Source organism: Colobus angolensis, unplaced genomic scaffold (assembly GCF_000951035.1).
Source record: "Colobus angolensis palliatus isolate OR3802 unplaced genomic scaffold, Cang.pa_1.0 Scaffold74, whole genome shotgun sequence".
Lineage (NCBI taxonomy): Eukaryota > Metazoa > Chordata > Mammalia > Primates > Cercopithecidae > Colobus > Colobus angolensis.
Window position 1 is genome coordinate 11,620,418 of NW_012121154.1, and position 23,048 is coordinate 11,643,465.

Below are 23,048 nucleotides of genomic sequence, written 5' to 3' on the forward strand. Positions count from 1 at the left end.
CTATAAAGGAAAAAGACACAGAACAGGATGGGCAACCAAGGGATACAGGGGTCTTTGGGGGAGAGTAAATATTGCTGAAAGCCAAGATAAGACAAATAGCCTTCTTAGTTTGGAAACTTGTAGAAATCCATAATGAGAGTACGCCTGACAATTTTAATGAATGGGAAGATATGCAGAAAAGAGTTAACATAGTCTTCTATGGCTAAGTATATTAACTTTGACCCTTTTTATTCAGTGACACATGTGTGACTTAGAGAAAAGAGATACACAACAGTCATTCCTGTTGTTAGGTCCCCGAATGCAGGGAGTGATTTACACAAAGTCTCTAGTTCCAGCATGGAATAATGAATTGAAATACTTTGCAGTAAATAAATTAATGATTTAGAAGGATTTAATCTCTGTTGGAAAAAAAGCTCTGTAAATAATAATGGTAAAACATTCTGTAATCTTTCTTTAGCACTAATTTACAGAAGGCTTCTTGTTCAATTGAGCTTTGATTTACCATGGAACACATTTCAAAAACAAACATGAACAAACAGCCTAGACAGAGGGTTAGAAAAAAGATAAATACAGAAGAATTTCCCACCCAGACAGGATGATGCATAGATTCATATTTGTTATTCTTTCCTGCTAAGTACAACTATAAATCCTGGAAATAATATAAGAGGCGACCAAAAGAGGACTCTGAAAGGTAGAAAGAAGTAGGTGGGCTGCTTACGGACCCTAGGGCTACAGAAACAATATAGAGGGCGGGAGTCTTAGAATTCCCCACCCAAGAGCGAAAGGTGAACCAAGCCCAGCACTTCCCAATTCACAACTGAGCAACAAAAGGCTACCCAGGTAGGCTCATTCCTCCCCTGGATTAAAGAGGAATCCTGACGAAAGAACTGGCAATTCTATATCTAGCAAAACTATCCTTCATGAATAAAGTGGAAATAAAGACATGCTCGAACTAGGTAAAACTAGAGAATTTGTCACTAGCAGTTGATCTTCAAAGAAGAGCAAAAGGAAGTTCTTCAAACAAAAGAAAATAATAAAAGTGAAAGAACGAACAGTGGAAACAGCAGATTTCTGGATAAATACAAGAGAATATCTCCTCATGAGTTTTCTAAATCACATGTGATTAAACATTTTAACACCTTCTGACACGCAAGACAGTATCTGAAAAAGTGGGAAAGTAAAAGGAATGGTAGTATGGTTTCCATACCTCACTTCAAGTGGTAAAACACATATGCCTTATACAACTAAGCAGGCAATACCATATTACCCTGCAATTGCACTTATGCATTTATCCCAGAGAACTGCATGTTCACATAAAAACCAGTACATAAATGTTCCTAACAGCTTTAATTGTAGTAGCCAAAAAACGGGAAAGAACCCAGATGTCCTTCAACAGGTGAATGGTTAAACAAACTGTGGTACATCTACACCATAGAATACTCCTCAGTAATTAAAAAGAATGAACTATTAATACATGCAAAAATTGGGATGAATCTGAGGAATTATCCTGACTCAAAAAACTTAATTCCCAAGTATTAGATACTATATGATTATGCTTAAACAAATTCTTGAAATGACAAAATTCTAGAGATAGCAATTAGCAGTTAACAGGAATTGGGGAAGGCGAGGGAGAGAGGAAGGTATGGTCATCAATGAGTAACACGGAGAATCCTTGTGATAATGGAACCGGTCTTGACTGTGGTGGTGAATTAACAGAACTATACACAGGATGAAATTTCATATAACCAAATATATATAGATGTACACAAAAGAATACATATAGAAGTAGGGAAATCTGAATGAGCTCCATAGATTGCATTAATGTCAATTTCCTGGTTGTGATATTTTACTATAGCTTTGCCAGATGTTACCATTGTGGGGAACCAGTAAAGGACACAAAGGAAGAGAGAGTACATATTATGTTTTACAACTGTGTGTGAATCCATAATTATCTCAAAAAAGCTTAATTAAAAAATAAAACACTAATAACGTACTCAAAATATAGACGACTTTGAGAAATACCTTGTAAACTGTCAGAATAAATTTTATCTCAAAATGTTTTAAGCAGCTATGAAGCTACAAAAATCTACTTATAAAAATAAAAACACTTTTTAACCCTTATTTGTAAGGTTTTTTAAATCTTTCCTACTTAAAGGCAGATGATTAGTTATGACTTGGGGCTCAGACTCAAGGAAGATTTGTAGCTACTGGTTTCATGCTGTGAGTCCATAAAGGTCCTTACAAAGTTGCCACAAACCTGTGACTAGTAAAACTTACTACTTCCTCTACAGCAAAGGAAGATTATAGCAAAAGTATTACTATATAAATCCCAACCTGAGTGTTCTATTTTTCCAAATTCTTACTTTATATATTTTTTGATGATAAAAGTTGTTTTTATTTGTTTTGGGGCTATAAAAGCCAACTGCACTTCAAATGTATTAAAAATAAAATTTTCAACATAAAAATAATTGCACAATAAAATTCTGAGCTTGCCCATCAGGCTTGAAACTTTGGAGATCAATACCTCACTTAACAGATGAGGAAAGAGACATCATAAAAGGACAATTGGCATTATCAGTCCCTAGTCAGTCACCCACACAAATGAATGTTCCCAAATATTTAATCTACAAGTCCCAATGAAAAATAATACAACACATATGTTGTGCTAAAGGTTTACTAGAAAACATTTTAGAGCTGTAACAACAAATTTTAAATTAAGCACTCGTTTTAAGAATACTTAACATATTAAAAACATTTAGCCAAAATAATACTTCACATTGGGTGCTGATGATTAGAATGGTTTGCCAAGACTACTGCTACTGTGAATAAAGAACCCCAGTATGAGTCTATGTGCTTTTATCTTTTCTTCTGCTGTTTTTCAAAATTCCTGAGAACGACACCTATGTATTTTGGCATTCACTCCTTCCTTCAGGTTCTAGCAGAGGATATGGACAAAACTTGAGGGGCAGGGGTCAGGGAAAGACAGCTATAGGAACTAATTAGTACTATTAATGACCATGGTAATTAGTGGTATATGGACTGGAATTTATTATTGTATCCAGGCTCTATGACAGACATTGTGTATCCTCAGTTCTCACAAAAATCCTCCCATGATCACTATAAATAAATCTCTCTTTTCCAGATGAGGACACCACCTCAGAGAGGTTAGTAAATTGCTCAAGGTCACGAAGCTAACAATGGTTAAGAACAGCACTGGGTTTGAATACTATCTGAATCCAGAGCCCAATTCCTTATACTACCCCAAACAAGGAGCTGTAGAATACAAAGAGATAATTTTGTTGGAAGAGATTAGGAAAGTTTTATGGAAGAAGGAAATGACAACTCCAGCTTGCATTCTATAGTGAAGGCGATACCTATTAGTATGCTGGAGAAGTACGAAACCCAGGAGAGCAGGCAAGGCAAGTAAAACAGAGAAAAAGCTTTAAATGAAATTGTAGCAATAAGGACAAAGAAGTATCTCAATATAGTATAGGCAAACGTCCTGCCAGAGGGATACAGAATAACCTTGAGAAGTAACAATTAACAATACTGTGAACAAAATTGTTAGATGTGTGAGTTTGATGTCACAAAAGTGAAACATTAATGTGGAATTGATTTAACTTAATGACAGGTTAATTTTTCATAAGTCAGATTATATATTACATTAAACATTAAATTGCTGTTTTTAAGGTTTAACTTTTAAAAGGTAAATATTGGCCAAGGACGGTGGCTCACCACTGTAACCTTAGCACTTGAGGAGGCCGAGGCAGGCGGATCACTTGAGGTCAGGAGTTCAAGACCAGCCTGGCCAACATGGTGAAACCCCAGGTCTATTAAAAATACAAAAATCAGCTGGGTGTGGTGGCGCATGCCTGTAGTCCCAGCTACTTGGGAGGCTGAAGCAGGAGAATCGTTTGAACCTGGGAGACAGAGGTTGTAGTGAGCAGATTGGTGCCACTGCACTCCCACCTGGGCAACAGAGTAAGCCTCTGTCTCAAAAAAAAAAAAAAAAAAGTCAATTTAAGGTTGGGGGAAAGCATGATCTCTTAAATTCAGAAATTTTTAGATTACATTGAAGATGGTATCCCAAAGCAGTTTCTTTACAAAAACATTCACAACTACGACTCATAAAATACTAAAATACATTAAAAGCAAGGGTAATGAAAAGGTCCTTTTCTGAAACCCTAGAATCATTTTCAAGCAAAGTCATCTTAATTATTTAGGTAAATTTAAATTTTGTGGGAAAATTATAACTCCCTTTCTGGGTTTCTACACCCTATGAAGATATATTCTATTGTCAGTAATGTTCAGATTTTAGGGGATTATATACTGCTTTCCACAGCTGCTTTTCTTGTCCATTTTGTCAAACTGAAAGTCAAATGAATAAAACTCAAATGAATAAAAAAGGAGCCTAGGGAGTGGGTTCTCTTTTTCAAAGTCAGGATTTAGATTTCATGTTAGAAAATACAGAACAAAGTTTTGTTTTTGGTTTTAAAAAATTGTATTAAAAGTCAGTGGTTTTACTACTAAGTTTTTAGTCATGTTTTCCACTGATGTTTTTCCTCAAAATAAAAATTGTTATGTCCTCCTCAGTTTAAACAAATCCCCCAAAAATCTGAAGCATCCTGTTATCAAAGAGAATAGTACTTCCCTAGCTTTCACACATTAGCAGCATTCTGACACTGCTTAACGTATGTTATTTCACCTTAGCTTAAAATAATCAATCTATCTGACTCAAAAGCCACAGTATATATTCCTTTTCCTTTGACTAGGTCTTACGTTGTGACTGAGGCATTCACAAAGAAAAATGAAAAATGAAAATCTCTTTATGTGTACAATATTTGTAGATTTACATCTTAAATGGGGTTATACGATATTTGTTTAATCTTTTGCTCTGTGTACTATTTTGTCTTTTGTTCTCATCTGTGTAGGGGATGAGCTGATTATTTATGTCATAACAATAGGAGTTCATGTACCACAGTGAGGATTTTTTTTTCCTTAATCCGAGAGGCAGCCACTAACAAGCTTCAGCTGGAAATGCTTGATGTAAAAACAGTGTGAACCTGTTCTTGGGCTAATAAACTGTTCTTTCTGCCAACAAAAGAAAATCAATTTACAACTGTAATTAATTTTTAACATGCTCATTATTTTTATACATTCACAGGTTGTTATATGACCATTGACTTATGAAATATCCTATCCTGCTTGTACTGGAGGAGCTTAACAATCTGAAACATACTAAATTATTTAAATAAATGAACTTAACACATGAAATGTCAGTGTATGAGTTCCATACAACCCAACAAGCACCACATTTGATCTGAATTCAGGAGACTTGACGGTTCATGGCATATATCAAGAGAGCTCAACTGACATTTTTACACACACAAAGCAGAGGTGGTAAATGCAGCACAGGGCAGAAATAGACAAATATCATCAAAGCAGTTCAACTTTAAATCACCACCATGATTTTTCATTTAAAAAAAAAAAAAAAGAAAAAGAATGGTTTGCTAGTCTTCAAATAGGCTCAGATAAACAAAAAGTAGCATGTATGTTTATACATAGAGCAACTGAAGATAAAGCCTCTAATCTCTGGAACTTTTTAGCATGCAAACTGACTGCAAATCTTTAGCAACCACAAAGACCATAACTACATGTAAGGAGAATGGGAGGTCATTCAATGAATGACTCTCATGTTCATGGATGGCATTGTGCAAGAGATACAAAAATGAACAGACATCGTCTATGCCCTCAAACATCAGGGTAGTTGGAGACAAACACATCAAATGGAAATGACATAAAATGACTGCTATGTTAGTATTATAATATGCATAAACATAATTATCTGATTATAGAGAAGAAAATGAACTAAAAGGGAGGGAGGCAAAGTGCAGCTTCATTGAGAAATGACATTTGGGAGATGGACCATGATGCGTAAAAAGAGAGCTCGATAGTTGTAAGGGGAGAGTATATGCAACAATATAATTTAAAGTTAGTGTGTTTTCAGAGAAGAAACAGCTTATTGTGAATGGTATATATGGTGAATGAAGGAAGGGGTAGAAATCGGGGCCAAATTATGAAGGACCTTGCAATAAATGCTACTGAATGTAGACTTGGTTCTGTAGATAATGTAACTCATCAAAAAAAGTGTAACCAGAAAAGAAAGACCACATTTATTTTTCAAGATTTATGCTGATGACTGTATGGATGATGAACCAGCAAGTGCCTAGTGACAAGGAGACCAGACAGAAAGCTGGTGCAACTGCCTAATAAGGAAGCTACCAATTTAAGGGAATGTCAGTGAGGGTGGAAAAAAAGGAATATATTTAAGAGACATTTGTATTTAGGAGGAAAAATAGACTGGACTTGACCAAGTAAATGAAGGGGGGAAAATGAGATGGTTCAGAGACAATTTCTCCATTTAGCTAAACTAAAAACTAGAAACTGTATATTATCTTGGTTTTTCTAGCACCTAATAATGTGTATACTACATGGTAGGTGCTTAGTAATGGATGAATTAATAAATGGTTAGTTTTGAAATCTAGGTAAGGCTGAAAACCCAGGGAAAGATTTAGGGAATGATTTGGTTTGGGGCACACCAGTGTGTGACATATATGGGTCATCCAGGTACAGTTCAGGTTCAGCTGGCAATCTGGATGGAGAACTAGAGAAAAAGCGCTAGAAATATGTATTTCAAAAGCCACCAACATACACACAGCATTTAACCCCAAGGGAGTACATAAGACAGCTCTGGGTAAACCTAGTTCCCTTTCTTGTTAACTATGGAGGCATAATTACTTTTGATTCTAAGAATTCAATTAACCACCACCATTCATAGTGACCAAAGTTGAGGGAGCACTCAGGTTCTAAAGGCTACCTGGGCCTAAGAACCCTAATTCTTCATCAAGGAGAAAAGATAGACTTCTCTGCAGCACCAGCTACTGCAGTATGTCTACAGATGGGCAGGTGTGGCCAGTCTGCTTCAAAAATCTCCAATTCATTGTGTGCTGACAAGGAATCAAGACAATTTCTTACTGGAAATCTTCTCTAAGCACCAACATGTCTTTTAATCATCTTCTATAGATTTTGTTTTTTGGGGGGGTGGAGTTTTGCTCTATCACCCAGGCTGGAGTGCAGTGGTGCAATCAGCCCACTGCAGTCTTGACCTCCTGACTCAAGTGATCCTCCCACCTCAGCCTTTAGAGTGGCTGGGATTACAATCGCGCACCACCACATGCAGCTAATTTATTTATTGTAGACATAGGGTCTCACTATGTTGCCCAGGCAGGTCTCGAACTCCTGGGTGCAAATGATCCTCCTACCCCAGTCTCTCAAAGTGCTAGGATTATAGGCATGAGCCATTGTACCCAGCCAGAAGTATTTTTAAAAGTACCACACATTTCCATAATGAAGATTTTTTTCTAAATCATTTATCTCCTAATCTGTTCCTATTAAAACTCTTCTCATTTAAACAATCTAGTCATTAAGTTCTATCTAATGCACAAATTTGCCTATGCAGTCACTCTATATTAGTAGTACAGAATCTCTTAAACATGCATTTGCAAACACATATCCATACAAACTTTTTTGTGTGTTGTCAGCTAACAATCTGCCAAGTTAAATAAAATTTATTGGGGTTTAATATATTTCCCCCAAAAATGTGAATAAAGGATATACATTTAGTAAACTTATTGGAAGTAACACTAAGCTTTGAGAAAGGTAATTATAAAATATTACCCACAAAAATAAAGTACCAATGTATTATTTTATACAAAAGTAGAAAGCATAATTTATGCAAATTTTTAAACCCCTTAGGCAGTTTTTTACATGTCACCCTTAGGCACTGGTTTCATTTTTCTAGAGTTCAGTAAAAATGCCTACTGCTGGACTGATACTTTCACAAAGGCAAAGAGATTACACTAAGAAATTTAACAGCAGATTTAGAGAAGATAAGAAAATAGCAGGGGAAAACACTGTTCTTTTACATATGAGAACAAGAAAAACAATCTTTTCATCCTTGGGCAGTAAAATAAAATATGCTGTGCTTTTTAGTATCCTTGGTAATAATTAATATTGGTATTCCTTACAACAGTAGTACAGCTAGCAAAAATCATAGGTTAACTTTACTCTTTGCGAACATGAAACATCCCAAAACAGTTTTTTAAAAAATCTCCTGGAGTAGGCATCTACGCAGAGTGGTCTGATGGCAGAACAGTAATATGTCCACACCAGGGGTAGTAGTGTTTGAGAATCTCATTTACCGCACCAGTGGAGACTAAGCATCATGGCGGTGATGCTCTTAGCATCTAGAAAAGAGCCGGCCTCTATCAAACAGCATCCCTGCTGACCTACTCATCAGCGAAGTAGGCATTAAGTAAGGCTCCTTTACCATCCTTGGAATGGAATGCCTCACAATCTCAGTTGTTGTTAAGAAAAAAACATAGTAAGATTATTAGGAAATGTTAGCATTCAAGTTATTTTCTATGATTTACATAATTTACCTTAATAGCATCAAGTATTACAGTCAAATATTACAGAAACACTGGAATGCTCGTACAGGACAAACGAAACGCAGAGAAATTGCAAAGGAAGAGCTCTTCACATTTCTAATACTTTAGTATCCATGGAATTTTAAGGAAAACTCTTTTAGTCACCAAATTTAATGTCTATAAAGATAATGCCCACACTGAAATCAATTTATATAAATATCTTACAGCTAGATTTTAGGATGTTACTCTTTATAAGATTCAAATTGTCATCTGATTAATAAATAGATTAGATATTTGTATCTACTAGATTTCTAGTGTTATCTGACTAGCGTTTCATGAATATAGCTACTTTTTGTAGAAATATAAATAAAATGTTATGTAATATGCAAATTAACTTTCAAAGTAAAGACATTTTACAATGACAAAGTCTTCATAAAATTTATTTAAAGTGCTTTTGGTTAAAAATCTATAAAAGTAGTTTGAAATAATGTATATTAAAAAAGGACATGAGTACAATTTTCCATTATGAATATTTCAAATATAGCCATGTAACTTTTTAAGAAAAGCTACTCAGACTGTATATACTAGACCATATACAATATATTGATTACTTGTCCATAACTTAAGTTCCAAGTCTTGAGATTGTCTGACATCAATGTCATAACTAAATTTAATTGGGTATTAACAAAATTTAGTTATAAATATCAAACAATCATTGCTTCAAACACTAAGTTCAAGGCATGTCAGAAAGAAATATTCAACAAACAGGTTTGTTATGACTCAGTAGAAGACACTTAAATATCTAAGTTATCAAATATTAAAACTACTTAAGTAAAAACTATTCACTTTAAGTACTTATTAGTATTCACTTTAAGTATTTAAGTATTAGTTCCTTCAGCATATATATGTCCTCACAGTAAATACATATATACACCATTAACTCTAAACGTATAAAATAGAATCTGGTGGCTGTACCAGTACAAATGAAGGGCTGTGGAATCCACAGACACATCTTCATTTCTGTATTCTCTTTATTCAAGACAATGTCTGAAACATAGTAGACACTTAGTAAATATTTGTTAAATGAAATTTTAAGCAGAGAAAGATACATTTAATTCCAACCATGGAAAAAAAATAAATACTGACTTTGAACTTCAAATGTGAATTAGACTAAAATATTTTTATTTATAAATGTTTTAGAATTAAAAATTAACAACATCTCCTCTTTAGAAAACTGAAAACTATATAAATTTACCACATATCTACCTGTATCTGAAGAAACATGCCAAAATCTACTCTTGGCGTAATAAAACGTTAGCTAACAAGTACAGTATAGCAAAAACATCTTCCTACAGTTGTGGTGAATTACAGATGAAGTATTTGCAAAAAAAATTTTCATAGATAAAACAACTAAATTATCATTCTGCTTTCTGATTGATGATAAATTCATTTGGGAAAAACAATTGGTTTGGACATATCCTATATATCGTATAAAACAACACCTAAATGGTGTTGGTTGTCTAATGGTAAGGTTGTCTAAATGCTATTACAATAAATAAAACCTCTGTAAGAAACGATTGTTGATTCATGACCAAAAAGTTAAATTGATGTAACAAATAACTCCAAGTGTATCCATAGTATCATGACATGAGTTCATAAGCAGAGAAGGTACAAACAGAAAAAATATGTATTTGTATATTAAACTATGCTATGAAATGTTTATGTTCTTATACATGAAAATAAATTTGAAAAAACTCTAAATTTTTTATTATGTACAACTAAGTATGAAACCACTCAGAAATTAGGTATTAATTATGGAAAAATGCAACTTGTCAATATGGTACACAGAACTGTTTTTTAAAAAGAACTATGCTCATTTTCTTATCTTTCAGCTGTTTCTTGGTATAAATGATATCTCTGACAATCTTATCTTTTTTTTTTTTTTTTTTTTTTTTGAGATGGAGTCTCGCTCTGTCGCCCAGACTGGAGTGCAGTGGCCGGATCTCAGCTCACTGCAAGCTCCGCCTCCCGGGTTTACGCCATTCTCCTGCCTCAGCCTCCCAAGTAGCTGGGACTACAGGCGCCCACCACCTAGCCCGGCTAGTTTTTTGTATTTTTTAGTAGAGACGGGGTTTCACCGGGTTAGCCAGGATGGTCTCGATCTCCTGACCTCATGATCCGCCCGTCTCGGCCTCCCAAAGTGCTGGGATTACAGGCTTGCGCCACCGCGCCCGGCCATCTCTGACAATCTTAAAGAACTGTACTCCTATTGCTCTTACCTAACTCAACAGTACTGGGGTAGGGGAGGTAAGAATGAGTAAGAAAAGATATAGAACTATAAAAAGAATGAAACAGATAATTCAGAAATTCCCATAGTTTTTTCTTTTAAGAAAAAAAGATAAAAAGTATAACCTGGCTTTAATATATTTCTGGGAAAAAAGACAACAGTATTTCTTTAAAAGCTGACAAATAATCTTCAAAACCGTATCTGATCAAATTAAAAATTTAGAAAGAATACCTAAAAACTTTACCCACTTACTGCATGTATTCCATTCTATCTTATGATGAGAGCAGAAAGGAAAGGAGAAAAGAATAAATACCAGAATTAATGCTTTGTCACCCATGAAGTTCAGGCATATATAGAAAGGCTACATTTATCTTATTGGAATGAAAATTTTAAAAATGACCCAAGATAATGACTGCAAAGTTGTACTAAAGGTAAAAACCAGGTAAGATTAAAATAATAATCTGAAAAAAAAGTTCTAAGTCATATTTAAGTTCAATAAATCTGAACATTAACATAAAATGTTAAATGTGCTACTATTCTCTACTTGGGAGACTAAAGCGTTAATGAATAGAATTTTATTTAAAATTCAATAGAGAATAAAAAAATTCAGAATAATGTCAACTACAATACAATATTGCTGCTAGTACTATTATAAATTTATTATTCTCAACCAGAATTTTAATAAACTTTAAAGAGTCCTTGAGTTACTATTTTTATAACTTTATTATAGAATAGATTAGATTTAAATGAAATACAATGGAAATAAACTTTTGCTTCAGGAGAATTCTGAATGTCTGTATCATACATGATCAATTTATACACGAAAGAAGTTTAAACAATTATTTAAGCAGTAAATCCAGATATAAAAATAACATATCACTATAAAATAAATTCTTAAAACAGGTGAATACAAAAATAATACATGATCATCTCATATAGACACATTATAACTAATAAAAAGCAATTTACCTCCAGGCACAAAATATAATTCACTGCCAATTTTATTTACATTTTCATAAAAGTGTAAATACACACATACGTGTTTATAATTACATTTTTCAGCAATTTTATTTCCATTCAAATGACTCAGTGTGTTAATAAATTCTCTAGATGTCAGAGACAGTATTAACATGTAAAAGGTCTGTTTGCCTGGCTCATCTTAAAGCTAGAATGCCAAAACATTGCCATCTAGTGTTCATACCAAATAAGCACTTTCAAAACAAATGTGTTTCTGTTTTTCACTTAAAAAATTAAGCGTATGCAGGTTAAATACATACTGCCATTCCCATGGTTAAGAGTATAATTTTGATAGAAGAACAAAAGGAGAAAGAAGAAAAATAGAAAAGGTCACTGGGAGTCAATGGGAAGAAGAAAATACAAGGCATGTGGGAGAAATACTCTTTGGATGAGAGTCCTGCCACATTTTGTTCTTGAACACAATACCTATGTTATTAGATTTTCTTGGATACTTTACTGACCAAGCAAAAGTAAAGATCAACTCCTTAGAACTAGTTGCATCTATCCCTACATACTCCCGGACTCTGTATACCCAATGAGAATAACTAAGATCGTGTTCCTAAATGACTTGCTATTAAATTAACCTAAATTCATGTATAACAATACTTTAAATATACAAATTTATCATTTTGATTACAAAATGTTAATTAGAAGAGATAAAGAATAAAAAAATCAGCAACTACAATTGTCAAGTTTGAAAAAAATTTAACTTCATTAACAGACAAAGATGCATTTTGGGCCAAGCTGTTCTCTTAACTATGTAATATTACTCACACTGCTATAACCACGAAGACTGCTGACATTGTTCATCACAGTCAAAGGCTCAGAGCAGCTAGTAAATCTCTAAACCAGAAGCTTCTCATTGTTTTTAATTGCTATATTTTTTCCCCAGAGGATAAAATTGCTGAAGAGTTTATTTCTAAAAACAGAAAATGCTCTATGAATGTAAAGTACAATATGTAAGGTACCAATAGTAAGGTGTGACATGTGGTGGCAGTAGTGTTACCATGACTGCTACTGCTAAAATCACAACTACAATGACTACTACCACTACAATATAACGCCATTCAATTCCAACCAAACCAGGGTGACAGTTCATAAGTTCACATACTTTTCTTTGGATACCTTTCTTTGGATCATATTAACCTTTCTTTCTGAATCTCTAACCTAAACTCTATCCTTTGGAAATAAGGTATCAGTTGATTATAACCTACTATTTCTCTATTTACCCATTTACACATTTCTGTGTAATAAACACGTATCACTAATGTAAATTAGAAATATTTAAAAAACAAAAACTCCTACTCATTCTCCACAGCCAAGCCTCATTTTTCATCTTCTGTGAATTCTTTCATCCTGCCCAATCTAGAAGTGATCTCTTTCTGCTCTAAACTCCTCAGGAGCACTATATAGCATTCATTTACAGCCTTAAGAAAGTATTTTTATGTGTACATTTTAATGCCCTAGAATAAATTATAAGCTCATTGAAAGAAAAAACATGTACTATCCTTCATTGTGCCCCTCACACAGGTAATTTGTGGGCACCTGAGAAGTACAATCACATGTGATGCAAACATGTTTCTGCTCTGTTCAAAAGCACTGTCTGTCTCACTTCCCTAAGCTTTACATCTCAAAGGTTTACTCATTGCATCACATTGCAAAAGTTGTTTAATCTCTCCGACCTAATGTAAGGCTCAATTGCTTATAATAAAGACCTGATAATTCAAAATATCTGCTAACTAGAGTTACTGCACCAGTAAACACAAAACAAAAAATTCCTATGTTGTATGTAAAAAGCTATTAATAAAATGTAAAGTTTGATTAAAAAACAATTTCAGACCAAGCTATTTAAAAATATATATGGGAAAAATCCCCGTAACTTTTTAAAAGTTATCAGCTTTAGTGATCTACCTACCTATCTAGCTAGCTAGCTACCTATCTAGCTAGCTATTTATGTAGCCTAGTAACTGAGTGAACTGAGTTTCTTCAAGAACACAATAAATGCAGATACAATTTTCTATACATGCAGACATTTATAAAAACTATCTAAATTCAATGTTGAGAAAATTGAGACTATATTTGTTACTCAAACTCTTCTCTAAATGAAAAATTAAAAGTTACCAGCACACATTAGATTACAAAGTCTGACAGCTATTCTAGTGCCAGATTTATTCAGTGAATTAATTAAAATGTAAATATTATTTACATATTCTCAACCTAAAAATGCATAGAGAAAACAAAATGCTCACTGTAATATCTGACATGACTTTGCTTTTAAATAAATACTAGTTACATCATTTTGCTTTTTCTTCTATCCACTTGTACCATGTGCTAAGCATTGTTTTTCTGGACCATTTAAGAAATCTATTATAATTTTAATAAATTGGTTTTTCTTAAAATGTCAACTAAAAAACAAACCATAACTACTTGTTTTTTTTAAAAGTCATATTTTCTATTTTTATGCTTTTGCTGCCACCTAGTGAAATTCTGAGAACTTAATTTTTCTGGAAAATTGCATTTTTTAATAAAAGCACATCTATCTGCAAAGTACACAGATGAGGAATAAGGACATTGTAGATTACTCTCTTACAAAAATTTTTTTAAATTTTGTTTTCATTAAATTACAATTCATCAACTTAGTCATCAAGCCACTTGTTTAATTAGCAAGATAATTAGGATCATTTAATTTTAAAAATTCCTTTATTGAAAAAGAGCCAAATTAAATTATTTGCCATGAGGTTATACTTGTAAACATATGCAAATTTAGTGACAGTGATACCCCCAAAGATTCTATAGACGTAATTTTCAATTACTTACCAAAAACATGGTTCATTATATAGTTAAAACAATAACATATATGGAACAAAACTGTGAACACCTGGAATTCTATCGACTCTACTTTCTGAAGAATCCTACAAAGATGACAGATAATAATCTATGATTAAGCTTACCTGGGAAAAAATATTTGCTGTTGGAGCAACTCTGCTGTCCACGATACTGTATAATATTGCTAATAATCTGTCTAGTGGAAATGGTTTTGGTCCAAGGAGATGATTACTCGTCTATAAAAAACAAAACAAAAACATGGATTTTCTTCTTATACCACAGCACTCACTTTCTATACTACAAAACTGGCAGTAACAACGTATTTATGTTTTTTATAGTTCCCCTAAAAATGCTAACAAATCTAACCTGTGATCTGTAAGTTAAAAGTTTACCTGATATGATCATGATTTATCCTTTTTTTAAGTTTGTTTTGTTTAGAGACAAGGTCCACTGTCACCCAGGCTGGAAAGCAGTGGCAGCGCAATCATGGCTCACTACAGCCTTGAATTCCTGGGCTCAAGCCATCCTCCCACCTTAGACTCTCCTCTTGAATAGCTAGGACTCTAGGCACACACCACAATGTTTGGGTATTTTTACAAATTATTTTGTAAAGACAGGGTCTCACTATGTTGCCCAGACTGGTCTTAAACTTGTGGCCTCAAGCAATCCTCCCCACGTTGGCCTCCCAAAGTGCTAGAATTACAGGCCTGAGCCACCATACTCAGCCATGATTTATCTTTTAACATATTCCTCACGATTTCTGACTTAGTATCAACAAATATTAATTAAAGAACTCACAGTCATCCGGTCTAGTCCTAAATATGCCTCTTATTTTGCTGTTATAACCAACCAGGTGTTGAGTGATTTCGCCAAATCCAAGATAATAACCAAACCAGATTCCTAAATCGTAGACTAGAGCTTACTACTTATTTCTCACAATCCCTCTTTGTACCACTGCCAGGAAAATTTATTTGTTCAACATTAGTAGCTCTAAAAGGATCAATTACAGTAAGTCGTAGCTTAACTTAGAAAACTAATAAAATACTTTATAAAGCAAATGAGCTATCAGCCTAAAACAATGTAGAATTTAAAAAAATTTTTCAAGATTGTAAAATGTTCATACTTGTATATGAACTCATATAGTATAATTCATGTCATCAGAAATGAGACAATGCTCAAGTTCCATTCTATTAGCAGATAATTTTAATAGCCAATAAATATTTATTTCCTTTTTTGAGACAGAGCCTCACTCTGTCACCCAGGCTGGAGTACAGTGACATGATCTTGGCTCACTGCAAACTCCACCTCCCAGATTCAAGTGATTCTCGTACCTCAGCCACCCAAGTAGCTGGGATTACAGGCATGCACTACCACACATGGCTAACTTTTGTATTTTTAGTTTTGCCATGTAGGACAGGCTAGTCTCGAACTCCTGACCTGAAGTAATCCGCACACCTTGGCCTCCCAAAGTGCTAGAATTACAGGCGGGCGCCTGTGCACCCACAAATAAGTACTTTATATTAGCAATGGCAAATAAAATTGGAAACTATATTTACATGCATGGGAGTAAATATTTATTTAAAAGAAGAATGAATGTAAAGAAGAATACCTACTCAGAATTATACAATGAAGTTTTTAACCTCAGTTAGAAATTATTTTCCAGGTCTTAAATTTTGTATGCTTTTGTTATTAAATACTTCAAATATATAAAAGTGTACAGAAGTGAATATAATGAATACCAATGGACTCACCACTCAATTTTATCAAATATACTGTGCAATACATGCAGAGAAATAAAACATTAGATCACATTACAGATAAGCTGAAGCTTCCTTGAACCCTCTCCCATCCTATTCTCCCTTTCCTTCTCTAGAAAAATTCCACTATCTAGAATCTGATGTATTCTCATGAAGGTTTTATACTACTGCATATGTATCCACAAACAATATACAGCATTGTTTCCATGGTTTAAAATTTTATATAAATGATATCATTTTGAACATACCTCTCTACCAATTGCTTTCTGAGATTTATCCATATAGGTACATGTAGCTCTAGTTCATTTTTAAATTACCTTACAGAATTCCATTTTACGACTACTTAAAAAGATTCATTATTATTACAAATAATCCTGTGACTGATAATCTTGTATATTTCTCCTTGTGCACATGTGTGTTTCTCTAAGTAGGACTGCTGGATTAAAGTACAAGGCAGAGTCAGTGTTTGCCAACACTGTTTCTTCTCTGACACACAGGAAGACTACATTTCTCAGTCTCTCGTGCAGTTAGATAGAGGTCATGTAACTGGGTTCTGCTGGGCCAATGAAATTATGAATAGAAGTGATGTAAGCTACTTCCAAGCCTGGTCTTGCACCTTCCTTCCCTTTAGTGGCAACTTCAGAAGCCAAAATGTTTCACTTCATATCACTGTAAGATGAAAGAGGGCCCTCAATTCATATTCAGTTATGCTGTAAGCAACATAAAAACTTCTGTTGTGTAAAGCCACCATGGGTTTGGGGGTTTTGTTTGTTTGAGACAGAGGCTCGCTCTGTCGCCCAGGCTGGAGTGCAGTGGCGTGATCTCAGCTCACTGCAAGCTACGCCTTTTTCCCGCCTCAGCCTCCCGAGCAGCTGGGACTACAGGCGCCTGCCATCATGCCCGGCTAATTTTTGCTTTTGTATTTTTAGTAGAGACAGGGTTTCACCATGTTAGCCAGGATGGTCTCGATCTCCTGATCTCGTGATCCACCCGCCTTGGCCTCCCAAAGTGCTGGGATTACAGGCATGAGCCACTGCGCCTGGCCGAGGTTTGCTTTTTACCACAAGCATAACCAGTCTATCCTAATATTAACATATTAACTTCAGTAGATATTGTCAACCTGCAGAATAGGCAGACTCTCACTCTTCTACATTATCACCAGCACTTGAAATCACAGACTTTTTTAGTTTTGTCAAACCAAGAGAATGAAATATCTCACTGTTGTTTTAACTTTTTCTCTCATTAGTGAATAAGGCTGATAATCATGTCATGATTATTAGACATTCAGGTTCCTTATTGTATCATTTATCCATGTTGCTATTGAATTTTTGTCTTTTTCTTATTGGTTTGTAAAGAGCCTTTAAAAATTCGAGACATTAGGTCAGACATGGTAGCTCATGCCTGTAATCCCAGCAGTTGGGAAGGCTGAGAGGAGTGGATCATTTGAGACCAGCCTCGAAATCCTGGGCTTAGATGAGTCTTGGATGAAACCCCCTCTCTACAAAAATTAGCCAGGCATGGTGGTGTGTGCCTGTAGTCCCAGCTACTAGGGAGGCTGAGATAGGAGGATCACTTAAGCCCAGGAGGTTGAGGCTGCAGTGAGCCATGATCATGCCACTGCACTGCAGCATGGGTGACAGAGTGAGACCCTGTCTCAAAAACAGATAAATAATAAAAATTCTAAATGTTAACCATTTGTCTGTTGTAGGAGTTCAAGAACAGTGGTAAACATCATCATAGGCTCTGGAGTCAGGAAGTCCTGGAATTGGGCAAAACTGCCTTTAAGAATAAGGGAAACAAAATTTGCAGTTTCTATAGTGCAGAGTTTATAGTTCAAAATTCTCCATCTTCCAACAAGAGAAGCAACAGTGGTTTGGACATACAAAGTGGAAGAAATGATCTGAATGGTCTAAATGTTGTTTTCACCAGTTTCAACCTTACCTGACCCCACCTTCAAAAGTACTTAGTGCTTCTAATCCCTAAGCTTCTTCCAGATTCCTAAGGCCAAATCAGCTAAGTTTGAGGCTTAGGTTTTAGCGTTTTCTCTAATCTGCTTGGTCACCTCAATATCTACCTACCATGCAATTCCAATTTCCGGGGATCTCTCATCTGCTTAGTATTTATGAGTTTACCTTTTTTATTTCTTCAATGTCATTGTCGTGGGTGCTTCAAAGGGGAAAGAAAAGAGGAAAATGCCTGTATTCAATTGGCTGTATTTAACTAAATAATCCAGGGTAACCTGCTTCATCTACTAAGACACTAAAAAAACTTTGTCAACTCAGTTTTAATCTCCAGCACCAGCTCACTTAAATGTGCCTTCAATCACTGTATTCAACATAACATAACAGTACATATACTGTTTCGTACAGTATATGTACAAAACCGGTACATATACTGTACCATTACAGTATAACGGTACCATATCAACACATATAAGTTCCTATATTCAAATGACAAATACAATTATAGATGTATCTATTCCCTATATTATCTTCATTTCTTAAGTTTCTTCCATTAGAGAAATTAAAATGTAAATACCTTTTCGTGTTTTTTTAGAAAGCTGGTTTTCTTAATTTTTCCATGATGCTGCAATTAAGGAAAATAAATTTTAAGTTGAAAAGATAGCATTCCACAAAACCAGAAAACATTATTTATTTAAAACATGGCATACGTAATACTAATCTATATATCTTAGGTTTTTAAATATTTATTCTTATCACCTTGTATATATATTAGACTTCAACATATTATAGGCCAATTTCATTTAGACTTGGATTGGATGTAAGATTACTTTTGCATGTAAAAAAAGAATTTCTAAAATAAAATAATGACATTTCCTAAAAGAACTTACTATATTGATTTAGTACAGCATATACATTGCTATAAAAGTGAAATTTCCAAAGAGATATGGATTTTTATTCATCCCATAAACAAGTCTGGCAATTCACATAATAAACACTGACAGAGAGCATTTTAGTAAGGCACAATTCACATAATAAACACTGACGGAGAGCATTTTAGTAAGGCACTCAGGATTCAATAGTGGGGGAAAACAATACATGTGGTCCTTGCCCTCTAGAAACTAAAGAGGGCCAGGTACAGTGGCGCACGCCTGTAATCCTAGCACTTTGGGAGGCCAGGGTGGGAGGATGACTTGAGGCCAGGAATTTGGGACCTGCCTGTCCAACATGGCAAAACCCTGTCTCTACCAAAAACATAAAACTTAGCCAGGTGTGGTGGCGCACACCTGTAATCTCAGTTACTTGGGAGGCTGAGGCACAAGAATCACTTGAGCCGGGAGGCGGAGGCTGTAGTGAGCCGAGATCACATCACTGCACTCAGGCCTAGGTGACAGAGTGAGACTCTGTCTCAAAAAAATAAAAAATAAAAGTTCTGAAGAGTAGCACAAGACATGACAAATGAATAAATAAATAAATATAAATTGTTGTAAGTCCAAAGAAGAAAGCAAACATAGGAAACAATAAAGAGGACCTACTTTAAGATAGGTTGTACAGGGAGAACTGCTTTGAGAAGGCAACATTTAAACTGAAGCCTGAAGAATAAGGAGTAGAGAAGAAGCTTTCCAGAAAGACAGAACATACAGACAAAGACCTTAAGGTAGGAAAGAGATTAGAATGTTTTGAGGAAAGAAGAAGGCTAGAGTGACAAGAACATAGTGGGTGAAGAAGAAGAAAAAAACAACAACTCTAAACTGGGATTTCTCTAACTAATAAATGCACAGGAGAGGCTCCTTCAGTGTGCTGGATAATAATTCACTATAGTGAGAGTTTTAGAACATCCTCCATACTTTAAACAAAACCTCATGTATTTTTAAAATCTGAATTATTACCTAAAGTATACCTGATTTTCTCTTTTCCATGAAACTGCCTACCTTTTCTCAAATTTCAGGTTGTGACATTAAAGTAAAGCCTTTAAAGAATGAGTCCTAAATACGTATTTGGCAATCTTATTCTAATCTCTTCCCCTTAGAAATTTACAGGTGTTAAGAAATTTCAAAATATTCCTGGGATCTTAAAAAATAAAGTGAAAAGAAGTATGTTATTATTACCTTAAGAAAAAACCTCTTGTCAGTTCTTGCTGGATTGTATGAAGCAAGGTATGCAGCAATTAGAATGAACTTAGAGTAATATGGAAGTTCCACATGAGTATGCGCTGAGAGGCCTATATAACAAAACACTTTGATGAAGTACTTATCAGGCTACCATTGGGTTTTAAGTATCTCTTCTCACTTAACTTTTGATTTCCATATGGTATTCTCTAGTCAAAATGACCTATTTCCTTATCTTAAAAAGTGTCATGATAATGATGGTCATGGTAGTGATTAACATTATTATTAATGACAGGTTTTACTCAATCTATTATTTTTGCTTGATTCTTCTCATTCTGAAGTCTAAATCCTACTCGTTCTTCCCTTCAAGGCCACGCTCTCCCTTAAACCCCTGATGTCCCCCTACCACACCAATAGAAAAACGTATTTCTAACTATGAATTCCTACTCTGAGTATTCCCACATAACGTGATGCCTTATATTAACAGTTAACTGTACAGGTTGAGTATACTTTATCTGAAATGCCTGGGACCAGAGGTGTTTTGGATTTTTTCAGATGTTAGAATACTTGTATATACCAGTTGAACATCCCTAAATTCTAAAAAATCAAAGAAAACGAGCATTTCCTTTGAGCTCATGTCAGCACTCAGAAAATTTTGGAGCATTTTCTATTTGGAAGTTTTGGATTCAGAATGCTTAACCTGTACATAAATCATACCCCTTAGTAAACAAAACTATTTGTTGAAGGAGCTATGTCTAATGCTTTTTGTATTCCTATACTGCCTTGCACATAGGAAATAACTGATGAATGGATAAGTAAAACAGTAAGGTCAGTCAAGTAGCACTGATTCTTAAGGGAAGGGAAGAAATCTGATATTTACTGAAAATCTACTATGTGTCAGACACTGTGTTAGGTGCTTTACTTAAGCATCACTTTGAATCTTTGCAGTAACAATGCTAAATATTCTTCCCATTTTACAAATGAAAAACTGAGCTGGGTTCAAGGTCAAACAGATAGAAAGTAGTGCAAATCAATGACTACAGATTTGTTCTAACTCTGGCATCTATCCCTTTTCCTAAAAACATACAACTAGAAGTCACTTGTAAAGCATCTGGAGCATACAACAACCAAAAAAACACAAAGCAACATCTTAACATCACTATTTCATACCATTTTCTTTAACCATCAGCCACTGACATTTTAAACAAAATAACATTTTCAATATTTGCTTATTTTTTAAAGTAAAATTAGTTCTATTTAATATCTGGGATGAATCCAAAGTAGTAGTTTTCTTATAGAAAACAAAAGCACAAAGCTTTCAAAACATAACCACCAAAGTGCATACCCTAAACCGATTAACATAAAATTACATTTTATTCCACAAAACTCATGAAATATAAACATGAGATAAAACTGTCATATAATTAGATTGCTTTAATAAAAGCATTTAAAGCAATAGAAACTGCTTGATTTTCATGATATAATCCAATATTGAGAAAATAGAAAGCTGGTATTCAAACTTTATTTCCTCCCATTAAATTGGAGCTTCAGTTAAAGAAAATTCATTAATCAAAACAGCACTATAGCTTAAAAAGTAAATTCTCTTTTATAACATTGTTTCCTGACTAAATGTTCTTTAGTATTAACTTAGTATCTTGATAATTCGCTAAAGAAGTATCTCTGGTAACTGTCTCAATACTTCCTTTGATACCTTTCAGTTGCCCCGGATCTGTGTCATCTTTCTGTAGCTTTTCCCATTGGGAACTGAAAAAAAATAGAAGAGCAAAAATGAATTAAAAATATATAAAATCAATATGCTGTACTTAAAACAGAGCCCTAAAAAATAAATTTTTTTATTTATTAACAAAATAGAAAAGAAAAATATTTACATGCAATAAACATGTTTGTACCTGTACAAAATAATTTAATGTATATATTAGAACGGCATAAATTTATAAAGCAATATCTAGATATTAACTATTTAATAATCTCTTTTACTATGATCATTGTTGTAGCTATCAAAAAACTTCACCCAAGCCGGGTGTGGTGGTTCATGCCTGTAATCCCAGCACTTCGGAAGTCCAAGGCAGGAGCATCACATGAGGCCAGGAGTTCAAGTCCAGCCTAGGCAACATGCTGAAACCCCATCTCTACTAAAAATACAAAAATTAGCTGGATATGTTGGTGCATGCCTGTATTCCCAGCTACTTGGGTGGCTGAGGCACGAGAATCACTTGAACCTGGGAGGTGGATGTTGTAGTGAGCTGAGATTGTGCCACTGCACTCCAGCCTGGGTGAGGGTGAGCCTCTGACTTAAAAAAAAAAACAAAAAAACAAAAAAAAACAAACAACAAACCAATAAATACTACCACCTACCATTCAGTAAAACTCCCAATGTTCTAGTTACCATATTAGATACAACTGTCATATACTATTTCTAAACTTTATAGGAATCCCTCAAAGTAGGTATCATACCAGAAAACTGAGGCTCAAAGGTTAAGTCACCCAAGGACATTTAGCCAGTCAATACTGGAGCTACGAGTCGAATTCCTGTAGGATGCTTGCAGAGTTCAAGGTATTTTAATTGCCCCATCCTGGCCTTA

At 34.5% G+C, this 23,048-nt stretch overlaps 1 protein-coding gene across 1 annotated transcript in view; it reads right to left on the bottom strand.

The window, feature by feature from the left end:
* The window catches only part of ORC5 (origin recognition complex, subunit 5), a 78,753-nt gene that overhangs the window by 18,729 nt on the left and 36,976 nt on the right, over nucleotides 1–23,048 (bottom strand). Inside the window, exons 9-12 of the mRNA XM_011927751.1 lie at nucleotides 22,157–22,209; nucleotides 20,446–20,558; nucleotides 18,915–18,962; nucleotides 14,745–14,855 (exon numbers count right to left, since the gene is read on the bottom strand). Of these exons, the coding sequence (XP_011783141.1) occupies nucleotides 14,745–14,855; nucleotides 18,915–18,962; nucleotides 20,446–20,558; nucleotides 22,157–22,209 (325 nt within the window). The remainder of the gene's footprint in view (nucleotides 1–14,744; nucleotides 14,856–18,914; nucleotides 18,963–20,445; nucleotides 20,559–22,156; nucleotides 22,210–23,048) is intronic.